Genomic DNA, 14,950 nt, shown 5'->3' with positions numbered 1-14,950 from the left:
TTCCTTTGATCAGATCATGCAAACAAGAGTTTAGCTTAGCACAAAGCTAAACCATCCAACCGTTGTTGTCGCGCGAAGGACGAACTTTCTTTCTATCTGAGTTACTTTCGGGTTGAGTGAACGCTGGCGCGTGTGACTGCCGCTGCTCACCCACAGAAAAACTGATCCAAATGCAAATGCTCTCACACATCACACTCACTCACCTCCCCTACATACACACACCCTACACACACTATATCAGCATCCCCCAAAAAAAATTGTAACCTTTGACCTTGTGTAGCGTATATCGGTGTCAAATCAAAGTCATTACAGCTGCCGACTTGGTCTTCTGATGCTCATTTTATATATTCAGGTAACATCTGACTTACGACCACGACCTCCATTTTTAATTTTTTTTATTCTACGCCGGGCACCGCAACGCGCTAGCAGGCCGGCAGAGGGGGGGGAGTTTGCCAGTCATTTAGCCTCCGAGTCTCTATTCAACATTTTGAATGGATTTCAACTTACGACCATTTGGACTTACGACCGTTTGGTCAGCACGGAACTCGGTCGTAAGTCGGATGTTACCTGTACACAATACAATCCATATTGATTTCTATAGAGCTTTAACAACAGCTGAAGCTGGAACAAAGCGCTTAACATGGACAAATATCATATACAGGAAATAAAGCAGCCACAAAGATAGTAAAAAGCACAAGCACAATATATACTTTGCCTAATAGCATTAAAACAGTTATTGAGCATAATACAACTTTGTTATTTTCACACTGTGATCTTTTACTTTTAGTTGTGTACCACTTGAAAATATGGCGCATTGAAGTATTATGAAAATGATATTTACATTTTTTTACAGTTAGCCGGTATCTTTTTGTTTGAGCACGTGACTAACAGTAACGTCATATGTACGCGACACGCCCGTGGTGGACTTTTTACCTTTCCTAACAAGTTTTTGGCCGTCTTTAAATAAAAAATTGTGCCAAAGTCACATTTTTTAACAAAGAATGCAGTCGCTAACTCAAAATGTAGGAAAGCAAACGCCCATTACCTCGCCGTCGTCACCAAAATCCAAGAATTGAATCTCGAAAGTGTTGTCCTCAGATGGCCACGGGAGACCTCTCAAATGCACCTGTTCTCATCGACGCTTGTTACCCTCCCCAAAACTCCCCGGAAAAAAAAAGTCGACAAACAAACCATTTAAATCCTTTGAAATAAACCACAAGCAAAATGTTGCCTCCAAATCGTTTTGCTGTGTGAAAGACACACTTGTCGTGACATGAGATCTGTCTTCGTTCGCCACAGCTGCTTGTATTTGTCCTAAAGGGGACGCCATTGCTTAGCACTTGTCAGTCATGTTGGCAAATCAAACTAGAACCAAACAGACAGCTATAATTCAAATTCAAACACGTGCTAAATATTTACACATACACATACAACTAATGCATTGTTATAATAAGGAACGAGTTCTTTTTGCGGGTGGAAAACCACAGGAAAGAGACGGAACATCAAAGAATGATTTGATCGCCGCACGGGGCGATTTGAACGACGCACGGACCCGTTAATCACCTTGTTTAAGAATAATAATACTGTAATCCGTTTTATTTCTAAGCGCCTTTCAAAAATCTCAAGGACACTTTACAGGCACGGGATAAGAACTTTTTTTGTCTGTGTGTGTGTGTGCGGGTGAGCAGCGGAAGCCATTCGCGCCAGCGTTCACTTTACACGGAAGTAACACAGCAGAAATGTTATGAAAGGAAGAGGAAGAGAACGCTTATTCGCTTCAATAATAATCATAATAATAATAGTATATTAATCTTTAAATTAAGAAGAAAAATCCATTTAATATGAACAAAACGCGATTAATTCTAACACGCGATTTTATTTTGTGTTGCTATCTTGTTATCTCTTTCGTAGGCGGAACATTCGTTGCTCAGGGGAATTATTTAACTGGTGGACCTTAGCCTCACACTAAAATATTTCCCCCTCCATTCCACAAACCAAAACATTGTCGTTTAAATTATGCGATTATGACTTTGCTATCACTATCGGATACATAGAGACAACCGGGGGATGCTAACAGGTTAGCTTTTGAACTTCTGCTCAGACGTAAGGACAAGTGGGCTCGACCGGGGAACGTAAAACTCACCTCAAGTACTGTTCCGTATGTTGCCATAACTCAGTAATGTACAACACATTTAGTCAAGCAACACCAATAAAATCTCACCTACGATCACATTTTGAATGTGTGTGTGTTATCATATAACGCTGATACTCTTGATAAGATTTTAAGTCACTAAATGTCACGGCGTTATTCGTCCATCATTGAATGAATAAGCACGATTAATTTCAATGTTGTGAAACTAATGGCAACGGTACGTTTTGTGCGCAGAATGACGTCGCATTCTCCTCATGAGCGAAGAGCAAAGACGGCGGACGGCGAAGATGCCGAAGACCCCGTTGAGCAGATGATCGCTCGCACGGGCTGCGGCGAACCGCACCGAGCGCTGCAGGACTGCATGGCCCAGCATCAGGACTGGCGAGCTTGCCAAAGCCACGTTGGCGCCTTCAAAAAATGCATGAGCGACTATCACGAGCTGCGACAGGAGCACTTGGGCCGGCGGCGGGTGGACAACGGCACGCCCGCCTGAACACACCCGGAAAAAAACGCCCCGGGTGTCTCCCATTCGCCGAGGCAAAGCCTGGACCTCAAGATGGCGGAATTTAGGTCGCATCGAGATTCACCTTTCTTTCTCAAAGAACATCCGATTTGCCCATGTTAATGTTGAAACTTGTTCACCGATTAAAATAATCTGCATCATAATAATAATCTCATCTCATTCATTTTCCGTCGCGCTTCTTCCTCATTAGGGTCGCGGGGGTTGCTGGAGCCGATCTCAGCTGTCTTCGGGCACGAGGCGGGGGACACCCTGAATTGGTTGCCGGCCAATCGCAGGGCACACAAAGACGTACAACAGTCACTCTCACACGCACACCTCGGGACAATTTGGAGTGGCCAATCTGCCTGCCGTGCGTGTTTTTGGAGTGTGGGAGGAAACCGGAGGACCCGGAGAAAACCCACGCGGGTCCGGGGAGATTCCGGGTTGAGTGAACTCTGGCGCGTGTGACTGCCACTGCTCACCCACAGAAAAACTTATCTTGTGACTGTAAAGTGACCTTAAGAGTTCTGAAAGGCGCTTAGAAACCAAATGTATTATTATTATTATTATAAAATGAGTGCACTCCAGTGCCAGGGTTTTTGTCATTGTTACTCGAATTCATGGACCCACAGATTATTGACTTTTATGACTACATCAACATTTAATATAGCGTTAAAAACCTAAGACTCTCTTCTTTTATTAGAAAAAAAAGAGTTGATTCCTAAGCGATATGGGTCTGGGGTTATCTGAGCTTGAAATGGGGGCGGCTGTACAAAATACAAAACATATGGATTGATATAGCGCTTGAACAACAGCTGAAGCCGTAACAATGTCGACAAAAAGCAAATGCTGCCCCCTCGCGGAAGGGACAAACATTGCCAGAGGTCTTCACAAATGCAAACGTACACGGCGGGTTGCAACGTCAATTAGCAGTTAGCAGCGATGACATTTCAAAATGAAACCGTCCATCAATCAATGGTGGTGCAAAGGGGACGTCCTGACCAATTCAACAAGCGCACCTTTTTTTCACCGTCACCCAGTTTTTGCTTTTGCGGTGCATCTCCTCCTCCTCCGCTGTTTTTTTTTTCTCTTCTTCTTGGCCGACAAGATGGCCGCCAGCGGTGCGCCCGCGCACGGGTGAAGGTTGGTTGAATTCCAAAACAGAGAAAAAGAAGGCGCGGCGTTGCCATGGCAACCCCCGTGGATCTTGGGTGGGGGGGGGCACTCTGTTTGGGGGTCTTCAAGGCTTCCATTTTGTTGTTTTTTTAAAGGATGACGCAGCAGTTGCGCTCGCCGCTCTTCTCGCGGTTCCTCTGACCTGAGCACACAGAACACTCCGTCACAAGTGGGCACGTTGACCTCCAGATGACCCCACCCCCGACCCCCACCAAAAAAATGAATGCAAATGCCATTTAGCCCCAAAACACGGAGGCTTTCAGTGAGTCCATTTGATTGACGTGACAGAGTTGGAGGGTTAGAGGTCAACATAGCTATCTGGCTAGCTAGCTATCTGTTAACTAGATCCTGTGACTGTAAAGTCACCTTGAGAGTTTTGAAAGGTGCTTAGAAATGAAATGAAATGCATTATTATTATTATTATTATTGTACAATGGGTCCTTCCTGGTCTTTTTACATTATGTTGCTCACTTGAGCTATCTAGCTGGCTAGCTAGCAAGCTATCTATTTGCTATATATTAGCTAGCGAGCTGCCTACCGAGCTCGCTATATCAGAATCAGAATCATCTTTATTGCCAAGTATGTAGAACACACAAGGAATTTGTTTCCGGTAGAACACGCTGCACTAGTATCGTTGTCAAAAAAACTGCTAAGTGGCACTATACAGTTCCATATATTTGCTATCTATAAAATATCTATTTAGCTAGCTAGCTATCTAGCTAGCGCTCTAGCTGGCTACCTAGCTCCCGATATATTTGCTATCTAGCTAGCTAGCTATCTATTAGCTAGCTAGCTCACTTTCTGTCTATTTGAGTTACTTGCGGGTTGAGTGAATGCTGGCGAGTGTGGCTGCCGCTGCTCACCCACAGAAAAACTGATCCTGTGACTGAAAAGTGACCTTGAGTTTTGAAAGGCGCTTGGAAATCAAATGTATTATGATGATGATGATGATGATTATTTCCAGTGTCGCCACATGAGGGCGCTGTTTTGCCAGAATGTTGACTTCTTGTGGGGAGTGGGGGCAAATAAAGGAGTGAGGTGTTGCGGTTTACCTTGCGAGTTGGGCTGGGGCAACGTCTCCCTGGCCACTAAGTGCATGACGGTGGTCTTGGCCACAGGAAGCTTCAAACCTGCCGCGCACAAACGCACGCGCGTCACAACCTTGACATGGCGCATTACCATTCAAAATGTCTGATTGGGCGGTGGGGGAAGAAATGTGAGAAAGGAAGCATCACCCCCCCCTCCCCCACCACGCACCCCCGTTTGACTTCCTGTCTGTCTCAAAGGACACTTGTCCTGAACACTGAGCTTCCTCTGTCCTTTTATGCTCCCCAAGGGAAAAAAATCCATGAATTCATTCATTAAAATAACGCGCACACACACACACACACACACACACACACATTGCGTGTGGCTTTTTAGCAACGCAGCGTGCGTGTTAGCGTGTACCTCTTAGCGTGACGTTGCCATGCAGGAAGCGTCCCTGGTAGATGAGCCGCAGGATGTCGGGACTGCCGACTTGCTCCTGCTGCCAGTCTGCAAACGGGGGGGAGGTCGGTGTCAAAGGTCAAAGGTCAAAAAAAGTGGGGTTGGGGGGAGGCGGCGTCTCACCCGCGGGCCAGTTGCCGTAAACGTGTTTGGTGACGTCAGCCGCCGAGTCGTCGGGCGAGAAGACGAATTCTTTGGTCTCGCCGTTGACCAGGATGAGTCGCAGGTTGAGCTGCGAGGCGCAAGGCACGCATTTGCAATCGGCCACGAAGGAGAGCACTCTCACACATCGCATGGAAAAAGCTGAGCAGATGGCACCCCCACTCCCTCCCTCCCTCCCTCCCCACCCCCAAAACAAAGACAAACACGCTTTCAAACAGGTTTCTGGAACGGATTATGGACAAAAACCCAAGTTTGACTGCACCTGTTGTGAAATATCCGATGAAATCGAGTTGCCACCCAAAAAATACTAATAATAATAACATAAAATTTACCATCCATATACAGTGATTACGAACTTAATTGGTACCCAGAAAGTGTGTGTAAGGCAAATAGTGTGTATTCCAAACATTCATTTCCCATAGGAAACCATTAAAATGAGAATAATCCGTTCCCAGGGCCCCATAAAACATCATCTTCTCATTTTCTAAGTCTTAAAACGACACAAAATACACCTTATTTTATCGATGATAAATGTGCTATTGTATTGTAATTAAATAAATAAACTGTACTGTATAAATAAAGTCAGCCAGCTAGATAGCTATAGAGCTAATAGATAGCCAGCTAGATATCTAGCTGGCTCGCTAGCTATCTATTAGTTATGTGGCCTTCTATCTATTTGAGTTACTTCCTGGTTGAGTGAACGCTTATTATTATTATTATTATTATTATTACCTAAGACAAGACTCGATAATTTAATTGCACCAAAAGGAAGTTAGATTTTTTTAAATCCGAGAGGAAAACCGTATTTTGCAAGACAAATCTTTTCATAATAATAATAATAATAATAATAATAATAATACATTTGATTATTAAGCGCCTTTCAAAACTTTCAAGGTCACTTTACAGGCACAGGATCAGTTTTTTTTCTGTGGGTCAGCAGCGGCAGCCACACACGCCAGCGTTCACTCACCCCGGAAGTTACTCAAATAGATAAAAAGCCTAACTAGCCTAGCTAGCTAGCTTGCTATGTTTTCCACCAAATAAACAAAATTGAAGTGAGGTCGTTTTCGAGTTTGGAGGATTTTAATGTTTAGGATTGTTATTTTTTTGCTGGGCCTCACCAGGTCTTGGGACGAGCTCGGTGACATCTTGCAGGTCGTTCTCCAACTTCAGGTATCCTCCCTCTTAGCCGGTAATCGATCAATGTATGTATTTTGGTCAGAGTCTCGGGAGACGAATCTTGGAGAGGACCCGAACACCGACTGGCACCGGGTCCAGTCCAGATCAGTCCCGGTTGTCCATTAACTGTCTCCAGAGGCAAGTCCCGACATGTCCACCGCCGGGTGAGCTCGAGAGGCGTCCTTCTTCGTGGAAAGACCCCCCACCCCCTCCAGGCCAGTCGCCGCCGTCCGCTGCGGTCCACTCCCGAAAGTCAAACGCGGTTCGGCCGCCACCGGAAAGAAGACACACGACGAAGGACTGAAAGGGGGGGGGGAGAAAGCTACGCCATGACGAACGCTAACAAGCCCAAGCACATTCTGTCGCTTGCTCGTTGCCCGAAGAAGAAAGTCCAACGACGTGAAAGAATTTGAGGAAAAGGCGACAAAACAATGTGAAAAAGTCAACCAAAAAAAGGCGTTCGGCGTTTTCCGGACTGGCTCGTCGGGGTCGTCATCGACTGGGTGGTGACGTCGCCGCCCGTCTGGACTGACCCACATTTGATCGGTGAGTTCAGTTAGCTTTTTAGCTGTCAGACAACAAACAGTCCAACTTTGAGAGTTGGGTTTAAAAGATGACTTTGGATTCCATTAACTTAGTTTAGTTGTCAGAATAAAATGGTATCAAAAACTTCATTCTTGATTTGGATCCAGGAGAGCACTCGACACCACAACAACCCCTTGTGCCCAAACACAGTGGTTCAATCCAGTGCGCGACGCGGACTTCCGGAATTGCCAATCAGGTGGAAATAAATTCAAAGGAACGCGGAAGGTTGTTTAAAGACGTTCTTGCGATTTTTGACACGGAAATTCAATGGATATGTTCTGCTTTCGGGATGTTTGAAGTCGGTTTTCAAAGCAGGCGGGCGGGATCCACAACTTCCGGCACTCGCGCGTCCAACCCGAGGAGCCATTTTCGATGGACAAGAGCTACATCTAGTGGACAATCCTGGTCATTACAGGACATTCTTCATACCGATACACTTCGTCCAACAGACGTCGCCAGGAATCATTTTCAAGTTCCTACTTAGAGGACGTATATCTATTCTATACAGTACCAATGTCCCCTTTGTGGTACGTACTTTAATAGTCGATGATACTAGTGCAGCGTGTTCGAGCGGAAACAAATTCCTTGTGTGTTCTACATACTTGGCAATCAAGATGATTCCGATTCTACAGGGCGACCCAAAAAGATGCGTACCCGTGAAAATGTCAATTGTGGCTTTGATTAAAAAGCTATCGATTTCAAATTACAACCACACGTTATTCAGTTTATGGAAGAGCATTCGGCAGAGTTTCAGCTATTTCTGTCCATTTTTGGCTTTCCCAAGATGTCTTCCAAACTTCCATTTGGTTGCAAGCAAACCTGTACTCAAGAGGTATACATACCTTTGATTCTTGCATTAGTTTTTTTTTTATGAAACGGTTTTGCACATTTACAGTATACATCGAACTCTGCGGACATTTTTATTGTACTATGCTTAGAATATCTTGTTTTTTTTATCCTTTCAAATTGCTGCTGTGGACTGCAAATGTCCCCATTGTGGGACAAATAAAGGCTTTCCGATTCTGATATAAGCACATATGTTTCCACACAAAGGTTATGGAAACAAACGCATATCAAAAAAATGTTTATTGACATTAGAAGCAATTTCAATTTGAACAATAAATGAGTCTGGCCCCCCCCAGTCTGTTTTTTTTCTTGTGGTGTTGCTCTAACAGTGGTTGGTACATAAAGATCAGTCAAAGTGATACGTCAAACAGCGATAAAACAAAAAACAGCAACACTCAATTCTAACATTTTTGTTTTTTTTTATGTGCTGTGCACGTCGAGCTAGGCTAAATACGCTAAGGCCCCTCCCACGCCCCCGGACGAGGATTCTGAGGAGCAGAAGAAGCCCAAGAAGAGAAGATGGAAACCAGACGTGTGTAGTGTTAACTATACAAAAAGGAGAAACAAACTGTACAGCATAAAAACAAGTGATATACACAGCCTTTTTCTCTTTTATGCAGTTTTTTTTTAAAGCCAGTCCGTCCGTCCGCCCGCAACCGCAACGAATGGATTTGCTTCCGCAAGTGACGCACGCTCGCTCACTCGCTCACGTCGCAAATGCTTTCCAAAACAATAAATGGGCGCCGACGCCGCCCAGACACGACCGACTATTCGTCGTCGTCGTCGTCGTCATCCTCGTCTTCTTCCTCATCGTCGTCGTCATCTTCGTCGCCGTCGTCGTCTTTCTCCACTTTGGCCGCCTTGGCCGGCGGGGGGCCGCCGCCCCCGGCGCCGCCCGCTTTGCCCTTGGCGCGGTACGCCGCCACGTCCTGAAACGCACAAGAATAATAAGAATGAATGACAAAGTGAAAGCCTAAAGCCGATTCCGCAAAGGCTTTTGCCGTTTTACAAAAACCCCGCCGATGTTGTACGAATGGCTGCGATTGCCCCATTGGCGCCGGCCGGCGTGGCCTCACCTTCTCGTACTTCTCCTTGAGCTTGGCCGCCTTCTTCTCGAAGGGCTGCTTGTTTTCGGCCGAGGTTCCGTTCCACATCTCGCCCAGCTTCTTGGCCACGTCGCCGATGCTCAGGCCCGGAGTGTCGCCCTTGACTTTGGGCCGGTACTCGGCGCAGAAGATAAAGAAGGCGGACCTGCGAGCGCAAAGCGTTTGGTTTGGCCGGGTCCTCCCCGCGGGGGGTGTCCCGCCCGCGCCTGACTTACGGGGGCCTCTTGGGGGCGTTGGGGTCCTTGAACTTCTTCTTCTTGCCTCCGCGGGCAGGCACGTAGTTCATCATCTCGCGCTCGTAGCGAGCCTTGTCCTGCTTGGCCAGGTCCTCAAACTTGCCCTTCTCCTTGGCCGACATGGTCTGCCGCGCCCCCGGGGGCCACACAAAAAGGAGGTGGGGGGTTACAGCCACGGGTCCAATGTTCATCTCGCCGTTTTACTGCTTTCTAGCTAGCTACCTAACTTTCTATCAGAGTTATTCCGGGTCGAGTCAACACTGGCTTGCGTTGCCATCTATTAGCTAGCTAGCTAGCTAGCTATCTACCTAGCAAGGTATCTTTTTATCCATTTGAGTTACTTCTGGCTTGAGTGAATGAACGCCGCCGCACGTGGCTGCCGCTGCTCACCCACAGACAAACTGATCCTGCGACTGTAAAACTTTCTAGAAGCTCCGGTATTTTGTTTTTCTACTTTTTCTTTTCCTTTCCTCTGCTGCTGCGAAATGTAAATTTAAAGGTACGTCCAATTCAATCCTCTCCTCTTTCATCTAGAGTGCTTCATGTCACAAAGAGGGTACAGCAAGTGCTGAAGAATGAATGACTTTCCGCGTCTTTGTGTGGTCATGTGCATTTTGTTATTTTTGTTAAAAACCGAAACAACATTTTCCATTATAATCAATGTAATAATTGTTAATCCGTTCCATATTTTTGTTTTTTAATGTTTTTTTTTTTACTTCAAGATGGCTGCCGCGAGAGCTGTATTTTCTTTTTCTACTTCTTTCTTTCCTTTCCTCTCATAACTTTGCTGCGAAATGTCAATTTCTCCACTGCGAGACCGATAAAGGGACATCCAATATCCAATCCAAAGAGTCTTTGCTCACCTTCCATCTCTCGGAGCACTTTTTGGAGAACTCTGCAAAGTTGACGGAGGCGTCGGGATGCTTCTTCTTGTGCTCCTCCCGACACGTCTGCACAAAGTAGGCGTAGGAGGACATCTTGCCTCTGGGTTTTGACGGATCTTTCCTCATCCTGGCGTGAGAAAACACCTGAAGCCAAACGCGTTATTCTGCAAGAAGAAAAGTCCATTGCAATTGTCTATGTGTGCGAATGGGGGCAATTGACAAACATTCACCTTGACAGTAGCTACGCTACAGTGAGCTATATTCCACCGCCATTGTTTCTGTCCAGTGAACTGAGCGCACTCTGTACACGCAGTCGTATATCATTGCATTTTTGTGACATACGTCATGGTTTTTGGTGGGATTTTGCAAGCTACGCAACTTATGATGACGTGTTACACCTTTCCCTCCATGCTGGTTCTTGAAATTTCCCAATACGACAACAAGAAACGGGGGGGAAAAATGGATTGAAGTTGACGCTCTTTTTGCTAACACTACAGTTTATAAAGGTAACAAAGTTGTATTTTTATAACTCATAGAAGTGGTAGAATATCTATTTTTCTCCATAACTGCAAAGTTTCAAGCAAAAAGAAGCATTAGCGTCACGATTTCTAGAGCTGGCAATTTTGTTTCCTAGTATTCAGTGACAGCCATTTTGGATTTCTGACGGCCTGTATTCCACTGTTGAGATTTGCTCATTTCTAGTTGGAATCTTTTCTGTTTCAAACGCTTTCCAACTGTACCTTACTCGTTAATATCTGCCAAAAATTAAGTTATGATCGTATGAACTGGAATAAAGAACTTGGTTTTTCATTATTTTAACTATGTCATTACAGGCAGAAAATCCCCTATTTCCAAAATTAAAAATGCCATTATTTCCTTATTATTTGTCCTCAGTACATCATTTGGAAGCTATTTAAATGCACTTTAATATGGTATTATAAATGTGTGCATTATTATTGAAAAATGTTGTCACATCCCTACCGTTACAGTAAGCGATGGTGGGGGGAGCTCCGTCGTTTAATGTGCATCTGCGTTCATTATGGAAGGCGACGTGTTCATTACGGCGGTGGGACAAAGCGCCCCCCACCCCGCATATAAACACACTTTATGACGCGGGGAACTTCTTTGCTTTGACGTGGAATAATCGATCCAAATCTAAAATGTTGCGGTTGTGGCGCACATCACACGCGCTCATCTCACATTAAAGGCTGAATTTGTGATTAAAAACACCGATTAAAGCGGCGTTCGACCAACCCCTGTTCGTCCGAATAAAGAAAATAAATGCCGCCCCCTCAAAAAAAAAATGTTTCTTTTTTGTTAATGTGTTGAAATGTTTCCGTAAAGAGCGGCGGAAAGTTGTCGAGAAAAGAGGAGGAGCGCTCGGCGAGTTCGCTGGTCATGGCGCTCATCGCCGCTCGGAAAAGGAGGTCACAACAGCGACGACGGCGGCGGCGGCGAGATTTCTTCTTCCATTTTGCGCAAATGGCCTCGCCGTCAAACAAAGTGGCCCTCAAATGTCTCCTTCCGGCCGGCCGCGAGCTCCCGGGGTCCCTCCGAAAGCTCCGACGCCGCTCCTCTTCCATCGCTCGCGGCGTCCCGATATCGGCTCGCTGGCGTTTCGACGGCGCCTAATGGCCGCTGCGCTCTCGTCTTGGCGGGCGGGGGGAATATGGCTCCCCTCCTTCTCTTTGTGTCGGCGGAGACGCGAGCGGACCGAGACGCGAGCTCGGCTCCCTGCGCGGCCGCCGCCGAGCCGCACCGCGAGGGTCCCGCCGAGCCTTCGCCGCCGTCGGGCTGCGCGGGCGAGAAAAGCCGCTCGGAAAAGTTGCCGCTCGCCCTTGTGTGTTTCCGACGGCAATCCGCTCGGTCAGCCATTACGGTCAAGCGAGCGGCGGAGCTTGCGCGGAGTCTCGTCCTTTTCTCATTTTTTTAATGTAAAACATCGTTTTGAAGGCCTCGCGAGTCAACAAACACACGCGACGGTGTCGTTTTCAAGCCTTTCTTTCTTTTTCTCCACTTTTGCGGCATTTTCGTCATGTTTTTTTCCCATGACTTGACTTACGACGCTGGGAAACCGCTAACGGCCAATCCGCTACCATTGTCGCCGCCGACGAAGCGTTCTTCTCGGATTTTTGGACGCCGTCGCCGCGAGACGACCGGACTCCATTTTGTAGCTACCGCATCGGGAAAAAATAGTCGAAATTTTTCGCTTTGTCAGATCCGCGCTTTTCCGTTGAGTTCGCCATTGGCGAATATTCCCATTTGTTCACACTTTCCCCCCGTCGTCGGCGCCACTCTTTAACCTTCGCCGTCGGTATTTCGCGTCTCGCGTTCGGACACGACAAAACTGTTAATGGCGGGTAGGGAGGCGAGCTATTTTCTATTTTTGCGCTCGTGTCGGTGTGAAAAAAGCCCGGAAATCCCGACGCGTACTTACAGAAGGACCGCGAAGGGGCTCTCGACGCTGGGCAATGGCTGTTGTGCGAGCAGCTACGCAGCGTCTTCACGGCTCCGTTCTCTAACATTACTCTCGACGGAGCTCGCGCGCCATTGGTCGACGCGCGGTCTGCCGCTCCTCCGATTGGCCGCGTCCTTTTCATTGTCCCGATAGAAGACGAGTGTCGATTGGTTGGCGTCCCTCCCACGTCACGGAGCTTTCCGGGAGCGCGTGGATGTGAAAATATGAGCGTGGGAGCTAAACGCGCCGCGGCCGCTCGTGCCGGTGCCGCAGCGAGTCCTTCGCGAGACTCGGGCCCACTCTTCAAGCGCGCCGCGGCCGAGGAGAAGAGCCGAAGCGAGGCTGAAGACAGTCTCGTCCGACCCGGTCCTCGCATCTCGTCACCGAGTCGTCGACATACGCTCGTTTCTTTCACACAAAGGAGCCGAGGTGCCTCAAATAATCACACCTTGTGCTTGAGTAGCAGTACAAATACGTACTTCAAGTAAAAAAAAAAGAGCTTTTACTCTCCGTGCTTCCATTCCAAACAGAGGACTCCGGTTCTTTGTACTGATGGTGAATTCTTTCGTGTGATTTCACACCACCGTAAAACTACAAACAAGTATAACAATATAGCTATTACTTACACAAACATTTGGACTTTACGTCAATGAAATAAAACGTCTGCAATAAAATCGTACAAACCACGTTGCCCGCTTTCGGCTCCCAAATAGAACGTTTGATCTTCGTCCTTTTTAATCTTGTCCTTGCTAAACAATACAGCGATAAATGATGTCGATTCGCGCCATCTTTTCAGTAAAATGAAAGTGAAATAACGAAGCGCGGAAAGTAGAGCCTGTACCGGAAGTGTCAACAACCCAACGTAATATCAAGAAAAATAAAGCACGGCCATCTGCTGGTCAACTATGGGATAGCAGTTCTAGACAAACGTAGTATCAGCTGCATTTCCACTCTCCATCACTATGCAGTGAACAGCGAGCATTTCTGGTTCGCCATCATTGACAACAGGATGAAATTGGATCGGATGTACCTTTATTCGTCTCGCAGTGGGTGGAGAAATGGACATTTAACAGCTGCAAAGTTATAAAAGGAAGCGGAAAGGAAAGAAAGAAGTAGAAAAATAAAATACAGGAGCTGCTGGAAATGCAGACACGCTTGCGGCGCCATCTTAAAGTCAAAAAACTAAACTAAACTAAATGACAAATAACATGACAACGCATTCATTCTTCAGCACTTATACACACTAATAATAATATTTTATTTCAAGCGCCTTTGACAGCCCTCAAGGACACTTTGCAGTCACAGACAACAATAAATAAAATACAATTCTAAATAGAAATGTGTAGCTTTATGTCTTGTTTCTATTTATAATTGTATTTTATTTATTATTGTATCTATGCTTGTCTGTGACTGTAAAGTGTCCTTGAGAGCTTTGAAAGGTACTTGAAATGAAATGTATGATTATTGCCCAAAACCTGCTGCCCAAAGTGAGGATAAATAATCTGTCCCGTGTCGCATAATTAGCTTGAGATAGCTAACTCTCTCATCGAACGTGGTTCCGATGAGAGAGCTGGATGAGATGACGTGTTTCATTTCTCATTTCATTTGCAAGGAAATGATCTTTTGCTTTTCGTGTCCTTCTTTTCTTCCCGCTTGTCCTTTTTGCATCAGGAAGGTGCCACAAGATGGCGTCTGCTTGAATGCGCTCGTCCGAACGGGAATAGCATGCAAATGTCTTCATTTGTCATCGTTGGGGGAAAGAGACGACAGGATCTAATCCTGGAGGAGATATGGGGGTGGTGGTGGGGCTACAGGGGTGGAGGACGGGCGGAGAGGAGGTGCTCGAGACATTTGATGCGTGTTGTGAGCTGGATTGAGCGGGAAATACTTTCAATAAAATCCACATGATCTTTCAAGGATCCAACTTTTGAACCTATTTGTAACCATTTCTTCGATTTTACACTGTGTGAACAAAAACAACATTAATTATTAATAGCACAACCCCAAAGGGAAACAAGGAGCGGTGGCTGGTCGATAGAGGGCGCTAAGGAGCCGACCTCACCGAGAGTGGTCGTTACTTTTTTTCGTTCAAAACTATCAATTAAATGAAAAAAATATATTCGTAGTGAAATATAATTCGTTCGATATGTGTGTAAAAGCAATTTTGGGTGAATGG

General features: G+C 46.1%; 2 protein-coding genes and 2 long non-coding RNA genes across 7 annotated transcripts; 2 read left to right on the top strand and 2 right to left on the bottom strand.

Annotated features, from left to right (window-relative positions):
- Nucleotides 1-1,947: 1,947 nt before the first annotated feature.
- LOC148886938 (uncharacterized) lies at nucleotides 1,948-2,843 on the top strand. Of its 4 annotated transcripts, none has more exons than XR_016117801.1 (2): nucleotides 1,948-2,077; nucleotides 2,387-2,838. It is a non-coding gene; the product is annotated as an uncharacterized LOC148886938 (long non-coding RNA). The 4 variants fall into 4 exon arrangements; XR_016117805.1 differs by having other exon boundaries at nucleotides 1,959-2,103; nucleotides 2,387-2,843; XR_016117804.1 differs by having other exon boundaries at nucleotides 1,959-2,148; nucleotides 2,387-2,843.
- Nucleotides 2,844-3,335: 492 nt separating this feature from the next.
- Nucleotides 3,336-7,151, bottom strand: LOC148886937 (ubiquitin-like protein 3). The gene is made up of 5 exons (XM_089016616.1): nucleotides 6,602-7,151; nucleotides 5,442-5,550; nucleotides 5,280-5,366; nucleotides 4,883-4,960; nucleotides 3,336-3,972 (listed from the first exon to the last, which is right to left on the bottom strand). Exons 1-5 carry the CDS (start codon nucleotides 6,626-6,628, stop codon nucleotides 3,920-3,922), a joined length of 354 nt encoding a protein of 117 aa, XP_088872742.1. The 5' UTR covers nucleotides 6,629-7,151; the 3' UTR covers nucleotides 3,336-3,919.
- Nucleotides 7,093-8,767, top strand: LOC148886936 (uncharacterized). The gene is made up of 2 exons (XR_016117806.1): nucleotides 7,093-7,205; nucleotides 7,352-8,767. It is a non-coding gene; the product is annotated as an uncharacterized LOC148886936 (long non-coding RNA).
- LOC148886935 (high mobility group protein B1-like) lies at nucleotides 8,313-12,900 on the bottom strand. The gene is made up of 5 exons (XM_089016615.1): nucleotides 12,754-12,900; nucleotides 10,296-10,480; nucleotides 9,412-9,557; nucleotides 9,167-9,341; nucleotides 8,313-9,019 (listed from the first exon to the last, which is right to left on the bottom strand). The coding sequence occupies exons 2-5, from the start codon at nucleotides 10,440-10,442 to the stop codon at nucleotides 8,858-8,860; spliced, it is 630 nt and encodes a 209-aa protein (XP_088872741.1). The 5' UTR covers nucleotides 10,443-10,480; nucleotides 12,754-12,900; the 3' UTR covers nucleotides 8,313-8,857.
- Nucleotides 12,901-14,950: the final 2,050 nt, after the last annotated feature.

This window comes from Hippocampus bargibanti, linkage group LG16 (assembly GCF_051943395.1).
Source record: "Hippocampus bargibanti isolate YZ-2025 linkage group LG16, ASM5194339v1, whole genome shotgun sequence".
Classification (NCBI taxonomy): domain Eukaryota; kingdom Metazoa; phylum Chordata; class Actinopteri; order Syngnathiformes; family Syngnathidae; genus Hippocampus; species Hippocampus bargibanti.
Note: the sequence above shows the minus strand (reverse complement) of the source record. Positions and strands in the feature narration are given on the sequence as shown.